At 44.0% G+C, this 17,307-nt stretch overlaps 1 protein-coding gene across 1 annotated transcript in view; it reads left to right on the top strand.

Moving 5' to 3' along the window:
* The window catches only part of LOC309564234 (uncharacterized protein), a gene marked incomplete at both ends in the record, with an annotated part of 50,041 nt that overhangs the window by 31,399 nt on the left and 1,335 nt on the right, over nt 1-17,307 (top strand). Inside the window, one exon of the mRNA XM_082268860.1 lies at nt 14,490-15,044. Coding sequence (XP_082124986.1) covers nt 14,490-15,044 — 555 coding nt within the window. The remainder of the gene's footprint in view (nt 1-14,489; nt 15,045-17,307) is intronic.

Below are 17,307 nucleotides of genomic sequence, written 5' to 3'. Positions count from 1 at the left end.
ACTGTGCTATGCCCCCTTCAATGCAATAAACACTGTGCTGTGCCCCCTTCAATGCAATAAACACTGTGCTGTGCCCCCTTCAATGCAATGAACACTGTGCTGTGCCCCCACAATGCAATGAACACTGTGCTGTGCCTCCTTCAATGCAATAAACACTGTGCTGTGCCCCCTTCAATGCAATAAACACTGTGCTGTGCCCCCTTCAATGCAATAAACACTGTGCTGTGCCCCCTTCAATGCAATGAACTCTGTGCTGTGCCCCAAAAATGCAGAGTTCAGCGTGCATGCCCCCTTCAATGCAACTGTGCTGTGCCCCTTCAATGCAATGAACACTGTGCTGTGCCCCCACAATGCAGAGTTCAGCGTGCATGCCCCCTTCAATGCAATAAACACTGTGCTGTGCCCCCTTCAATGCAATAAACACTGTTCTGTGCCCCCTTCAATGCAATGAACACTGTGCTATGCCCCCTTCAATGCAATAAACACTGTGCTGTGCCCCCTTCAATGCAATAAACACTGTGCTGTGCCCCCTTCAATGCAATAAACACTGTGCTGTGCCCCCTTCAATGCATAGTTCAGTGTGCATGCCCCCTTCAATGCAACTGTGCTGTGCCCCCTTCAATGCAATGAACAATGTGCTGTGCCCCCTTCAATGCAATGAACACTGTGCTATGCCCCCTTCAATGCAATAAACACTTGTCTGTGCCCCCTTCAATGCAATAAACACTGTGCTGTGCCCCAACAATGCAGAGTTCAGCGTGCATGCCCCCTTCAATGCAATAAACACTGTACTGTGCCCCCTTCAATGCAATAAACACTGTGCTGTGCCCCCTTCAATGCAATGAACACTGTGCTGTGCCCCCTTCAATGCAATAAACACTGTTCTGTGCCCCCTTCAATGCAATGAACACTGTGCTATGCCCCCTTCAATGCAATAAACACTGTGCTGTGCCCCCTTCAATGCAATAAACACTGTGCTGTGCCCCTTCAATGCAATGAACACTGTGCTATGCCCCCTTCAATGCAATAAACACTGTGCTGTGCCCCCTTCAATGCAATAAACACTGTTCTGTGCCCCCTTCAATGCAATGAACACTGTGCTATGCCCCCTTCAATGCAATAAACACTGTGCTGTGCCCCCTTCAATGCAATAAACACTGTGCTGTGCCCCATTCAATGCAATAAACACTGTGCTGTGCCCCCACAATGCATAGTTCAGTGTGCATGCCCCCTTCAATGCAACTGTGCTGTGCCCCCTTCAATGCAATGAACAATGTGCTGTGCCCCCTTCAATGCAATGAACACTGTGCTATGCCCCCTTCAATGCAATAAACACTTGTCTGTGCCCCTTTCAATGCAATAAACACTGTTCTGTGCCCTCTTCAATGCAATGAACACTGTGCTGTGCCCCAACAATGCAGAGTTCAGCGTGCATGCCCCCTTCAATGCAATAAACACTGTGCTGTGCCCCCTTCAATGCAATAAACACTGTGCTGTGCCCCCTTCAATGCAATAAACACTGTTCTGTGCCCCCTTCAATGCAATGAACACTGTGCTATGCCCCCTTCAATGCAATAAACACTGTGCTGTGCCCCCTTCAATGCAATGAACACTGTGCTATGCCCCCTTCAATGCAATAAACACTGTGCTGTGCCCCCTTCAATGCAATAAACACTGTGCTGTGCCCCCTTCAATGCAATAAACACTGTGCTGTGCCCCCTTCAATGCAATAAACACTGTTCTGTGCCCCCTCCAATGCAATGAACACTGTGCTGTGCCCCCTTTAATGCAATAAACACTGTGATGTGCCCCCTTCAATGCAATAAACACTGTGCTGTGCCCCCTTCAATGCAATAAACACTGTGCTGTGCCCCCTTCAATGCAATGAACACTGTGCTGTGCCCCAACAATGCAGAGTTCAGCGTGCATGCCCCCTTCAATGCAATAAACACTGTGCTGTGCCCCCTTCAATGCAATAAACACTGTGCTGTGCCCCCTTCAATGCAATGAACACTGTGCTGTGCCCCCTTCAATGCAATAAACACTGTGCTGTGCCCCCTTCAATGCAATGAACACTGTGCTGTGCCCCCACAATGCAATAAACACTGTGCTGTGCCTCCTTCAATGCAATAAACACTGTGCTGTGCCCCCTTCAATGCAATGAACTCTGTGCTGTGCCCCAAAAATGCAGAGTTCAGCGTGCATGCCCCCTTCAATGCAACTGTGCTGTGCCCCTTCAATGCAATGAACACTGTGCTGTGCCCGCACAATGCAGAGTTCAGCGTGCATGCCCCCTTCAATGCAATAAACACTGTGCTGTGCCCCCTTCAATGCAATAAACACTGTTCTGTGCCCCCTTCAATGCAATGAACACTGTGCTATGCCCCCTTCAATGCAATAAACACTGTGCTGTGCCCCCTTCAATGCAATAAACACTGTGCTGTGCCCCCTTCAATGCAATAAACACTGTGCGGTGTCCCCACAATGCATAGTTCAGTGTGCATGCCCCCTTCAATGCAACTGTGCTGTGCCCCCTTCAATGCAATGAACAATGTGCTGTGCCCCCTTCAATGCAATGAACACTGTGCTATGCCCCCTTCAATGCAATAAACACTTGTCTGTGCCCCCTTCAATGCAATAAACACTGTTCTGTGCCCTCTTCAATGCAATGAACACTGTGCTGTGCCCCCACAATGCAGAGTTCAGCGTGCATGCCCCCTTCAATGCAATAAACACTGTGCTGTGCCCCCTTCAATGCAATAAACACTGTGCTGTGCCCCCTTCAATGCAATGAACACTGTGCTGTGCCCCCTTCAATGCAATAAACACTGTTCTGTGCCCCCTTCAATGCAATGAACACTGTGCTATGCCCCCTTCAATGCAATAAACACTGTGCTGTGCCCTCTTCAATGCAATAAACACTGTGCTGTGCCCCCTTCAATGCAATAAACACTGTGCTGTGCCCCATTCAATGCAATAAACACTGTGCTGTGCCCCCACAATGCATAGTTCAGTGTGCATGCCCCCTTCAATGCAACTGTGCTGTGCCCTCTTCATTGCAATGAACAATGTGCTGTGCCCCCTTCAATGCAATGAACACTGTGCTATGCCCCCTTCAATGCAATAAACACTTGTCTGTGCCCCCTTCAATGCAATAAACACTGTTCTGTGCCCTCTTCAATGCAATGAACACTGTGCTGTGCCCCCTTCAATGCAATAAACACTGTGCTGTGCCCCCTTCAATGCAATAAACACTGTGCTGTGCCCCCTTCAATGCAATGAACACTGTGCTATGCCCCCTTCAATGCAATAAACACTGTGCTGTGCCCCCTTCAATGCAATAAATACTGTGCTGTGCCCCCTTCAATGCAATGAACACTGTGCTGTGCCCCCACAATGCAATGAACACTGTGCTGTGCCTCCTTCAATGCAATAAACACTGTGCTGTGCCCCCTTCAATGCAATAAACACTGTGCTGTGCCCCCTTCAATGCAATAAACACTGTGCTGTGCCCCCTTCAATGCAATGAACTCTGTGCTGTGTCCCAAAAATGCAGAGTTCAGCGTGCATGCCCCCTTCAATGTAACTGTGCTGTGCCCCTTCAATGCAATGAACACTGTGCTGTGCCCCCACAATGCAGAGTTCAGCGTGCATGCCCCCTTCAATGCAACTGTGCTGTGCCCCCTTCAATGCAATAAACACTGTGCAGAGTTCAGCGTGCGTGCCCCCTTCAATGCAACTGTTCCGTGCCCCCATCAATGCAATAAACACTGTGCAGAGTTCAGCGTGCGAGCCCCTTTCAATGCAGAGCGCCACAGCATTGTCCCCAATCACTGCAGAGCGCCACAGCATTGTCCCCCAATGATTGCAGAGCGCCACAGCATTGTCCCCCAATGATTGCAGAGTGCCCACAGCATTGTCCCCCAATGATTGCAGAGTGCCCACAGCATTGTACCCCAATGATTGCAGAGTGCCACAGTATTGTACCCCAATGATTGCAGAGTGCCCACAGCATTGTACCGCAATGATTGCAGAGTGCCACAGCATTGTACCCCAATGATTGCAGAGTGGCCACTGCATTGTCCCCCAATGATTGCAGAGCGCCACAGCATTGTCCCCCAATGATTGCAGAGTGCCCACAGCATTGTACCCCAATGATTGCAGAGTGCCACAGTATTGTACCCCAATGATTGCAGAGTGCCCACAGCATTGTACCGCAATGATTGCAGAGTGCCACAGCATTGTACCCCAATGATTGCAGAGTGGCCACTGCATTGTCCCCCAATGATTGCAGAGCGCCACAGCATTGTCCCCCAATTATTGCAGAGCGCCACAGCATTGTCCCCCAATGATTGCAGAGTGCCACAGCATTGTACCCCAATGATTGCATAGCGCCACAGCATTGTACCCCAATGATTGCAGAGTGGCCACAGCATTGTCCCCCAATGATTGCAGAGCGCCACAGCATTGTCCCCCAATTATTGCAGAGGGCCAGCATTGTACCCCAATTATTGCAGAGTGCCCACAGCATTGTACCCCAATTATTGCAGAGTGCCACAGCATTGTTCCCCAATGATTGCAGAGTGCCACAGCATTGTCCCCCAATAATTGCAGAGTGCCACAGCATTGTCCCCCAATTATTGCAGAGTGCCAGCATTGTCCCCCAATGATTGCAGAGCGCCACAGCTTTGTCCCCCAATGATTGCAGAGTGCCAGCATTGTCCCCCAATGATTGCAGAGTGCCAGCATTGTACCCCAATGATTGCAGAGTGCCAGCATTGTACCCCAATTATTGCAGAGTGCCCACAGCATTGTACCCCAATCGATGCAGAGACCAGCGTGCGTGCTCCCTTCAAACTTACCTGGCGGCGGAGCGGCTCAGCTTCTTCCTCCTCTTCTGCGGCGGGTCCTTCTCCCTCGTCTCGGCGGCGGGAACCGGCGGGCGGCCTCTCCTCTTCTCTGAGCGGCGGTGACGGTGAGTGACTGACGCACGCACCGGCACCGCCCCCATTGCGACGTCAGCGATATCCTGGATGATGATTGGTCCAGGCTGTAGACTGGACCAATAACAGCCAGGATATCAGAAAGTGGGGGTGTCCAATCGCAAAGACTTGCGCCCAGGTTACCCCCCAGGCCGGCGAACCCAATTTTTTTTTTTTGCACAACATTATTTGTTCGTTTTCTTTTTTTTTTTTCTTTTTTTTAGGGGTAGGGGGGCGGCGCCCTGGCGCCCCCTATGCACGGGCCGCCACTGACAAGCACTGAACTTATTCTCTGTGGAGAAGAGATGCTTGAGGGGGGATAGGATATCAATGTATAAATACTGTACTGGTGATGACCCTAGCATAAGGAACAAAACTTTTCAGAAAAAAGGGAATACAATAAGACACGTGGCCACTCACTAAAACTAGAGGAAAAACGGTTTAACCTTAAAATGCATAGGGGGTTCTTCACTGTCAGAGCAGTAAGGATGTGGAATTCTCTTCCACAAGCAGTCATATCAGCAGGGAGCATCGATAGTTTAAAAAAACTATTAGATGGGCACCCTAAAGACCACAACATACAGGCGTATACAATGTACGGTTAACAGCAAACACACATCATAAGTTGAACTGGATGGACTGATGTCTTTTTTCAACCTCACAAACTATGTAACTATGTTGCAGCTTCTAATACACAATGTTAGAAACTCACAGTGTGCAGTGAAATCAGATTAAGCAATTTCAGTACAGGACAGTAGCCTGTAAAACTAAGCAAGACTAAAAGTAAGGCTGGATTTCAGCTTAATGAGCAATATGGTTTATTTTGCATGCTACATATAACAATGTTATTTGATTGAATTCTGTAGAATTAGTTTGGATAGCTAGTAGCACTATATTTATTAGTTATTTGTATATCACAGATTATCAAAACTCACCATATTCAGCCACAGTAAAGGTTTGCTGGCATTTATTAGGTACAGTAAATTTGTAGTTTCCAAGATTTAATTCTTTTGACAAATGGTAAGTCAAATCAGCAAACCCGTGATCAGTAGTCACATTCAACCACTGTCCAATGTGGTGTCCATTTGGATCCTGTAAAAAAGAAAAATTCTTAAACTGCCAAAATGGCTTAAAGGGGATGAACAGTCTCTTTGGTGTTTTTTAGGTAAGCACATATAAGAAATTAACTTGATAGTAATAATCTTAATAATATAGGTTAATGGTTAACATGTAACACCTTCCAGTTCCTGCCCCCTCTCCCCCGATCCCCTCCTCAGTGTGACAGCAGGCGGGGGTTCTTCTCCCCTCACCCACTGTCACTTTTTAAAAATAGCATGGCTGAGAATGAATAAACTACAAAAACCGTCTTCCACCCATAGTTCATTTACATTACCTATATGTAGGAGGTTGCAGTAGCAGTAACTTACACACAGTTCAGTCACAAGTAGAAAGAACTTGCATTGCAGTCAGAATATAGCAATTCAAAACAAGCCGGGCAGTAGCCAGCCAGATCGGGGACATGCTGAGGTGAACAGCAGGTTGAAGCAGAGCAGATCTCAGCTGAACTGAAAGTGTCTGTCTTTAGGGGCAGAATGCGGCCTGACCGTTCCAAGCCCAAGCATGGAAGTTTCCAGGAGAGGTGATGGATCCCTAGTCTTTCCTTACTCATCTAGAACTTTTCCCTGCCTCTGTTACTGTCCCTGACAGATGGATGACATGTCCCTACACTACTAACATGCTAAATGCGCGCCAAACTCAGGAGCCAAGGTCTTAATAGACTCTGCCTGACCCAAGATGGCTGCTAGAGTCACATGGAATGTCGGAATTCAATGCGATCGATGTCCCACGTTCCCCTTGACTTCCTCTCCCTCTGTACTGCTGCTGCGGTTTAGTGCTACCTGCAGTTGAAAAAATAGATTGCACCTGCCTACACACAGTTCTGAATATGACAGTCCATACAGAGGTATGGGCAACAGAGCTGTAGGCAGTCTGTGCAAGAGCCTGACATTGCAATACTTTGCAGACTTCTATTTTAAAAATAATAAATGCACATTTTTTTTACCTTCCAAAAATATGTGCATTTATTATTTTGTATGTAAAGGTGAACTTGACCTTTAAAGTTTTAGAAGCTCTGTGGCTATGGTTTTGCTTTTAACATACCTCCCAACTTTTGAACTTTAGAATGAGGGATACTTGAGGAAAGAAGTAACCTATGGCACACAAAGCATGTTGTGGCAAAAGTAGGTGTGGCCAAATCCTTGCCAGTGGGGGGAGCTTAAGGGTCATTGTTAAACAAACCTCAGGCTTTCTTGTACGTGTAAAATACACTTTGATTGCTGTTCCACAAGCAAGAGTCTCATGGATACATACAAACCATAGCATAAATCTTAAAAATAAAAAAAAAAGAATAAGGGTGCAGGATTTTGGAGTGCACAGGATTCAAGGTTCTGGATTGAGGAGAGTGCTAGGTACAGAGTGCAGAGTTCTGGAGTGCATTATGGACAGGGTGCAGGGTTCCAGAAGGCGTTATGCACAGGGCGCAAGGTTCTGGAGTCTGTTATGCACAGGGTGCAAAGTTCTGAAGTGCGTTATGCACAGGGTGCAAGGATCTAGAGATGCATTACGCACAGATTGTGGGATTCAGGAGAGCACCAGGTACAGAGTGCAGGGTTCTGGAGTGTGTTACACACAGAGTGCAGGGTTTAGGAGAGCGCTACATACAGAGTGCAGGGTTCTGGGGTGCACTACATGCAGAGTGCAAGGTTCTGGGGTGCAGGGTTGTGGAATGCATTATGCACAGAGTGCAGGGTTTAGGAGTGCTTTATGCACAGAGTTAAAAGTGCAGGAGAGTGCTAGGCACAAAGTACAGGGTTCTGGAGTGCGTTACGTACAGAGTGCAAGGTTCTAGAGTGCATTATGCACAGGGTGCAGTTTTCAAGAGAGCTCTTGTTACAGATTTCATTCATTCACATCTTATTACTACACCCCTCCTCAGCAATAACCTCTGCACCCCTCCCCCCCCAATACAACCCCCCTCCTCTGCCCTCATTTTTGCCCCTCTCCCCAAAGCTCCACCATATTCCACATCATTACCTTTCTGGCTCTTCTATCCACCACAGCAAAAGCTTTATTTTCAGTTCAATAAGTGCACACTCATTTTCAGCCCCAGAACTTCAAAGACCAGGTAGAGAATCAAGCTGCAGCCCACCAAGTGCTCCCCCCCCCCCCCAGCTTGAACATGCTGTACTCTGATAGGCTGTTGTAGGAGCCACGGGAGAGCTGTTACTTTCACTTTCAAATGCAGAAGCCAGGTTTATGTGTTTTAAAGAGAAAGTGCCGGGCTGTAAGCACAGGGCTGTCCTATGCTGAAAAACAGTGATGCAGGACAAATCTCCTGTACAGCGGTACAAAAGTGAAGATGTGGAAAGTCCTACCCAATCCGGGACTGTTGGGAGACCTGTATTAAATATAAACGGATGCAGCCTATTTCAGTGCTTCAGAATGATTTAATGCTTTTCTTAAAATGCAAGTGTATGCTGCAGCTTGTTCCTTGCAAACAACGGACTTCCTTTTTATATGTTTCTACTGTCCCGATTTAGGACACAAATCTAGGAACAAACCATACAGTTATGGGTAGCCATTTGTGGAAGTTTCAGCCTACTGCCTGATAATAGTCTGTGCATTTCTCTGCTTTTTAGTTCAGCAGTAAAGAGAGCAGCAGAGAGAAGCAATCTTTGATAGCAATTTGAAACATTGAAGAATGACGGCTGAAAAAAAGACCTTTTGAATCTGCCCCACTTTTAAAAATGTCTTTGTATTATTATTTTAAATAGTATTTAAATATTCTCACTGACATACTTTCCCTTTAAAACATGAGCAAAACTTCAGTTCAGTAGTCAATCATGACAACATTTTTTTACTGAAAAATATGCCAAAAAAAATTTACTTTGTAAAGAATACTCAATCATTTGCATGAAAAAAAAAAAAAGTTATTTTGCCTGCACATGATTGGAAAATGGAAGTCGACAGAGCTTCACCTCATTCACTAAACTAAGGAAAAACTCCCATGCAGAATAAACTGCCTATTTACCTTTAGCAAATTATCCTTGTAGTATGTCTCTTTTGCAATGAAAAGCCTTCCCGCTCACATTTTTTTTTTAAAGCAAAGTTTCACTTTAATTCTGGGTGGCTGATGCATGCTTCCCAAGCCTCCCTTGAAAGTGCTACATGTCTACAACACTGCCATTGTTTCTGAGATAATGTATAAGTATTTCTGATATACCTTACAGTGTCTGAAAGGATAGGTTAACCATATCTGCCCCACACAGAGCTACTTTGCATCTCTGCATCATATCTCTTATGGCCACATGATGACATGCTGTTATATGACATTGGCTGATTTCAGATCTGCATATAAGACTTTATCATAAGTAGGGATGATCGAATGGTTCGGGTCGACCATCGGTTCGACCTGAACATTGGCTGTTCGAGGTTCGGCCGAATTCCGAGCTTTTTGCTGAAAAAGTTCGGAATTCAGCAACCAGAACCGACAAAAATGCAATGGTACAGGAAATGGGCTTTAAAAGCCCGTGATTGGACCAGAACCATCAGTAAAAGCCAATTGAGGGGGTAGGAGAATGCTAGGAATGTGATTGGAGTGACTAGGGGGTCCATAGGCCAATCATTAGTGAATAAGCCCCCCAGTATATAAGATAGCCCCCGCCAAATTTCTAGCATTGTTATACAGGGACATGGAAGAGAGTGGAAGCAGTTCTGTTACTTCTGCTACAAAGTGTCATTTAGCAATTTTTAGTGTGAGGAAAGGGATATCTAGTGTAGTTAGGGTGCTATTTTCCACTAAAGTTAGCTTTAATTATTCAGTTTCTGTAGGGAAAGTGTTCAGTGTAAGGGGACTGTAGTGTAGTGTAGGGTTAACTGACTCTGACTGCTATGGCAGGGTGACAAAACCCTTCCATATCAGGGTGACTGCTATAGAGAAAAGATCGTTTCTCTTAGGTCACATTCAGTGCAGTGATATGGCTTCTCGCCTGTGAGCATGCTTTTTGCTGCAGGCGTTTATTGGGCTTTTTTGAGGAGATGTTTGGAGTCAGGCATGACATCTGAACATCTGTGTAGGGGTATACATACATACACCCATGTCTGTATATATACACATACACATATATAGGTGTGAAAGTAGCAGAACACTATGCTTGCGCTAATGAAATAATGAACACCAATATGTTTCCGCTCCTATCACACCTATATATGTGTATATATACAGACATGGGTGTCTGTATATATACCCCTACACAGAAGTTCAGATGTTTTGCCTGCCTCCAAAGACGCTCAAAAAATGCCAGCGCCAAAAAAAATGCCCAGGTGTGTTCTTGCAGGCGTTTTTTTTGGGCATTTTTTTGGGGTCTTTGGAGGCGGTCAAAACATCTGAACTTCTGTATAGGGTTATATATACACACACACTTATATGTATTTATACACATACACATATATAGGTGTTATAGGAGAGAAGCTATATTGGTGTTAATTAGCGCAAGCATAGATTTCTGCTATTTTCCCACCTATATATGTGTATGTGTATATATACAGACATGGGTGTATGTATATATACCCCTACACAGAAGTTCAGATGTTTTGCCTGCCTCCAAAGACGCCCAAAAAATGCCCAAGAAAATGCCTGCGCCAAAAAAAAATGCCCAGGTGTGTTCTTGCAGGCGGTTTTTTTTGGGCATTTTTTTGGGGGTCTTTGGAGGCAGGCAAAATATCTGAACTTCTGTATAGGGTTATATATACACACACACTTATATGTATTTATACACATACACATATATAGGTGTGATAAGAGAGAAGCTATATTTGTGTTAATTAGCGCAAGCATAGATTTCTGCTATTTTCACACCTATATATGTGTATGTGTATATATATATATACAGACATGGGTGTATGTATATATATACCCCTACACAGAAGTTCAGATGTTTTGCCTGCCTCCAAAGTCCCCCAAAAAATGCCCAAAAAAACGCTTGCTACTAAACCGGCAAGATGTGAAAATAGCGGAGCCATATCCCTGTTCTATAAGTGACCTAATACAAACAATCTTTTTTTTTCTGGTTCTGGACATGCTACAGAGCTGAAACTTCACAGGTACACTTTTTAGACCACCCAGACACTAAATCCAAATAATTTGTTTATTTTTTTATTTTATTTTTTTTTTAATTTTTTTCAATAATTGGCTCTCTATCAAAAATGACAATTTTTAAGAACTTTTTGTTGTGTGATTAATAGTCCCTGGGGCATGACCCAGAACCCTAGGCACTTTTTTGGGGCATTTATTGGGTTTTAGGGCTTCAAAATTGTGTTTTTTGATTACCGAAGTTCGGGTCCCATTGATTTCAATGGGGTTCTGAAATCCGGGCCGAACTTTCGGGAAGTTCGGATGTTCTGGCCGAACCGAACTTTTGAAAAGTTCGATCATCCCTAATCATATGGTACTTCAACACATTGTTGAAGCATGTCCTATTAAAAACCATTTATTTTCTCATGTCCATGTATTTTGCTCTGTTCAAAAATTGCATCAAAATGCATGGTTATTCGATGTTCCCACTCTTTCAATTCTAAAAATGCCTGTCCTGATTTAAGCTGGATACACACTATCCAACTTTTGTGGTTAGATTTCCTTCAGATTTACCTTTTCTATGTAGTGCAAGGGCCTGCCAGATTGCATACAAATTGAAAGTGTTTAGGTTTGACCTCATATTATATGGTTTTGGTAAGTCTAAAGGAACAAGTCTTCAGAAAATCTTATAGTGTGTATGGCCCTTTAGCCTAATCTTCTCTGTCTGAGGATGATTTTAGGCCTAGTGTGAGAGGTCATCACATGTGCTGAGTTTCAATCTTCTTGACTCCATGCTGATGACACGCTCCATCTCCTAAATGTTCATAACAGTGTCTCATAATGAATCCCAGTAGTAAAGAATGTAAATAACTACACCACTCCATGTTTGATGTTGTTAATGGGACTTTGTTGAAGAATTAGAAATTTAAAAAAAGAATTCCCTGCAAAAGAAAAGACGTTGCTTTCTATTCTGGGAATTACTACATATCATTTACATCTTGCTGTTTACTTTGCAAGACTGAAGACTCCAGAATATCAAAAAGTATTCAAGAGAATAAAAACATAGAAAAGTGATGGCAGGAAAAAAAAGAAAAAAAAAAAAACAGGTAGCCCATCGAGTTTGCCCATTTTTTTTTTTTTGTCTCAGTATAGATCGATTTTTGTCCCAAGCATGTTTAAACCCATTTACTATTGACTGGCTCACTACTTCTGCTGGAAGTTTATTCCAAGCAGCAACTATCCTTTCAGTAAAATAATACTTTCTAAGATTAGTTTTGAACTTTCCTCCAGTTATTTGGAGGTCATGTCCCTGTGTTCTGAAATAAAACTTTCCTCCTGAGCCTCCTTGATGTATTTAAAGGTTTCAATTATGTCTCCCCTTTTCCTGCTTTCCTCCAGACTGTACATATTAAGTTCCTGAAGTCGCTCTCGATAGGTTTTATCCCCAAAACCTTTTACCAGGCTTGTTCTATCTTCTCAGTATCTTTGTGTGTGTGGGTTCTAAAGTACTGGGCACAGTATTCTAAACAGGGTCTCACTGAAGGTCTATATAGGAGAATCAGGACCTCCTTCCTTCTGCTGGTAATCCCTCTAGCGATGCATCCTAGAATTATATTCGCTTTTCCCATTGCCTGGCTACACTTTGCTCATTTTGTAATCATCTGAAATACGTACCCCCACATCTTTTTTCTCTTTGGATGTTGCCACGTTGCCCATGCATTGCAAAGTGACAGTGTCCCTGCAAAGGGACCTCCCTGACCCACTTTTACTCACCTCCCCTGCACTCCCTCAGAGTTCCCTGCTCCTTCATCGCTATCATTGAAGTCAGCTGTGTTGGTGACCTAGAGGAACAAGGATTTCCTCCGCCTGTCATGGGACAGTGCTCAGCCTAAAGATTGGCTACTAGGACTGGGCACTGTCACATATTCCCTTATACCTAGTGAACATAAGGAGGTCCAGGGGAGCCCCTTCCCTAGACGCTGTCATTTTGCCCTAAAATTCAAGACTCTGCAAGATGCAAGATTATTGCAGTAAGCAAATATCTGATCTCAGTGGGCCTCTCACCTTTAAATCTTAGCGCTGGGTGTCATCCTCGACTAAATAAAGTTAAATAGGGAGGTCATTTTTTTTTTTTTAACAAAAACCTACACAATTCTGACATGTTCAGATTCTTATATAAATTCACTTTTACTTTACCTGATTCTTTAAGCACCATGGATAGCTAGCATGTTTCTTACAGTGTCACCTGCTAAAGCTTAGGCCATGTGGAAACCTACAACTTAGGCTGGGTTTCCACTAGTGCGACTTCAAAGTCGCGCGTCTTCAATAGCGACTTTGTACTTTGATAAACGCGCGACTTGTGTACGAATTTACAACGACTTGTTGCGGCTACGACTTGTTGCGACTTTGATGTATGCGACTTGCACATAAAAGATTCCTTTTCCTGCTAGTGATGTAATTCCTTTTCCTGCAAGTGATGTCATTTCCTGTTTTGGAATAGTAGTGTATGTTGCAGGAAACATGTTGGCTATGCAGTATGTTGGAGCAGCAGTAATTATGGCTGCTGTAGCAGCTGTTATTGATGAGGAAGAAGAGGACAGGAGAAGGAGAAGGCATCGCTTCTGGATCCATCCTGTCATCTCCCAAAGGGAAGAGAGAGGCCAGTTCAGGATCCTTTATCATGACCTCCGTGCTCATGAAGACAAATTCTTTAATTACACACGGATGTCAATTAAAAGGTCAGAACATATGTTCATGTCAACTCTTTAACAAATATGTCTCTATGTATGTTATTTTTTACATGGATAATGTTGATAAATGCCATATATGTTTTTTTTTTACAGTTTTGATGAATTGTTGGCTCTGCTCTCCACACATCTAGAGAGACAAAACACTAGATTCAGAAGGAGTATTCCGCCCATAGAAAGACTGATTATCACATTGAGGTAAATTTTCCAACCTACTTACCTCCTGAGGCATTTGGAGAGACACATTATCATGTAATTATCATGTAACATATATGTAGTAGTGGTTGTGATTATGTTTGCCATGTTTTTTTCAACAGTGTCTTTCTCCTGCCTATCTTCTTCCTTCATTTCCTCAGGTACCTTCGTCCAAGCCAGTTTATGCATCATTCTAACATTATTTTTTTATTTTTAGGTACCTGGCAACTGGACATACCTTTACAAGTTTACATTATGAGTTCTTGGTTGGCAAAACTACTGCCAGCTATATTATCCATGATACCTGCAGAGCCATCTGGAATGTTCTTAAGGATTTGGTCCTGAAGAAACCCACTACAGAAGACTGGTGCAAGATAGCAGAATATTTCTGGGACCACTGCAATTTTCCAAATTGTGTTGGTGCAATTGAAGGAAAACACATTAGAATATTGAAGCCCATTGGCAGTGGAAGTAAATTCTTCAACTACAAAAAATACTTTTCTTTTGTCTTACTAGCAGTGGCTGATGCCAAATACTGTTTTAGCTATGTAGACATAGGTTCGTATGGAAGCAGCTCAGACTCGAGCATATTTGCGAGATCCACATTCGGAAGAATGTTGAGGGAAGATGGACTTCAGCTGCCACCGGACTGTCCACTACCAGGGACAAACGGACCACCACAGCCATTTGTTTTTGTTGGAGATGAGGCTTTCGCTCTCAGTCATCATCTCTTAAGGCCCTATTCAAATCGGTCTCTGACTGTGGAAAAAAGAGTTTTCAACTACCGCTTAACCAGGGCAAGACGAGTTGTTGAATGCGCCTTTGGAATTTTAGCTAACAAGTGGAGGTTCCTGCACACATCTATCAATTTAAAAATGGATAATGCAATATGTGCAGTCAAAGCAGCATGTGTTCTTCACAACTATGTTGCACTTCGTGATGGGTACAATCATGAAGATTGTGGCATGAATGACATGGAGGGTGCAAGTTTGAGTGCCAGTAGGGGCACAAGCAATGGTGCTACTGTGCGTGAGGGATTCACATCCTTTTTCATGTCTGCTGCTGGTTCTGTCCCCTGGCAGCTGGACGCTATTTCATAATGTATCACACGTTCCAACACAGTCCAATTTTGAATAAAATTCTGTTATGTTTTCCTTATATTTCTGTGCAATTATAACCAAAGTCTGCATATTGTTCCAGTTCTAGCTATAATAAAAATACATTGCTTAACCTTCTGTTTTGCTGTTTTCTACTGTAGATATAATTATATAGCATACACACATTATTGACAGTACTATAGAAGCAAAAATAATCCAAACAAAAACCACAGAGTAGAGTAACAAGGTAATTTTTTTTATTTTTTTTTTTTCAAAATTTAGAAAAAAATAAACTTTTTATAACAACATCACCAATGTTTTGGAGATACCAGCACCAAAACAATGAAAAAATAAATTAACAGGTAAAATGTTAACAACACCAAAAACAAAAAAAATTACAATTCCTGGTATATAATTGGAGATTCAGTGGACCCAGAATGAGAAATATTTGATGGGCCAGATGGGCTTGGGTAATCACTTGCAGATCCCTGACGGTATTGCCTTTCCGGGAAAGGCGTAACCTGCATGGGAGCAGGTTGGTAAGGTCTTGGTGTGCCAAGGGTGGAGGCAATAGGGGGCGGTATTGGGTGCAACATGCGGGGCCTGGAGATATTCGGCATGTTGCCATACTCATCGTAGTATGGGCGATTAACTTGGTGCCCATACTGTGAACTTGGTGGTGGTGGTGGTGGTGGTGGTGGTGGTGGTGGGTACTGGTAATTGGGGGGATATGTGTGGTGGGGGGGGGGGTTTCCATACATGCTGTAGAGCTTGCCTCCCCAACCACAAAAGATTGGGCGGTTGACATGAGAGCCATCCTTAGTGCATACTTTTTCTCAGGGGGGACCTGCTTGCACATACCCAACAACACGGTCATGAAAGCAGTGTCATCACACATGCTTTCCTTCATGTGTGCGTTCATTTCCTTCACCACCTTCAGAACCTCCTCCATGGGTTTACCACCCCTAGGATTCGCCCTTGATGAAGACCTTGAGGAAGATCTTCGTGAAGGCCTTTGTTCTGTACTAGGCCCTGGTTCAGCCTCCACCGCAGCAGGAGAATCAATAATGGACAATGGTCTTGATATTACTCCCTCTGATTCCTCACCATCAGGGTCAGGGTCACCAGGGTCTTGGCATCCCTCCTCCTCCTCCTCCTCCGCTGCCGCCTCCTGTGACCCCTCCTGCTGTTCAGAACCAAGTGAGGAGTCTTGCCAGCTTGCTTGGGTTCTGAAATATAATGAATACATTTCAAATTTTAGGAATATTAATATATTTTATATGTCAACTACAGTATCTAAAAAAATGCTGACAACTTACTCTCGCATCTCCAACACCGGCCTTAAAAATTCCAGCTCCTGGGCATGCGCATAGGGGACAATCCTGGAGGACCCAGAACCACTCCTTGCTTCTCGTAATTTTCTGAGATAGCGGTTATAGCAGTCCTTTATGCTTCTCCATCTGGTTTGTAAGGAGTGCACTGAAAAAAAGAAAATAACGGTACTGTACTGTACATATGGGGGCAAGCAGCAATGTGATAAATTGCATATATGAAACACTTACATTTTTCAGTCCGTTCTGTACTTGTAAGACAGTCCCAATTTTCAAAATAGATCCTTGCAATCTCCAGCCATGCTCTCTCCTTCCTCACATGGTCCTTATATAAGGGGTCTCGGGTGTCGTATATTGAGGGGCGAGCTCTGACCAGACGTATAATCTCCTCATTATCATGAGAAGTTCTTTTATTCTTCCTGGATCTTGGCATGCTTGCTGTATATAACACTCTCCTCTCCTCTGCTAACTATGGGAAGTGATGTTCTTGGGAGGTGCAGAGATCATGTGATTTGGGGCGGAACATAACAATAAAAAAAATTTACTGTAAACTTCCGTGCAAATCGCAACGAAGTCGAGACGAAGTCGCGTTCAAAACCGTGTACTGCGACTTCGTTGCGACTTACATTACCTTCTATGAGGGACATATCGCACTAAAGTCGGCCCAAAGTAGTGCAAGAAGCAATTTTGAAGACGCTGCGTCTTGAGTCGCAGCAGTGGAAACGGTCCATATTGAAAACAATGGGTTTTGACTTGTCATGCGACTTGACATGTGTCAAGTCGCACCGCAAGTCGCACTAGTGGAAACCGAGCCTTAGTGTT

This window comes from Pelophylax lessonae (genome assembly GCF_965119305.1).
Source record: "Pelophylax lessonae genome assembly, chromosome: 9".
Taxonomy (NCBI): domain Eukaryota; kingdom Metazoa; phylum Chordata; class Amphibia; order Anura; family Ranidae; genus Pelophylax; species Pelophylax lessonae.
Note: the sequence above shows the minus strand (reverse complement) of the source record. Positions and strands in the feature narration are given on the sequence as shown.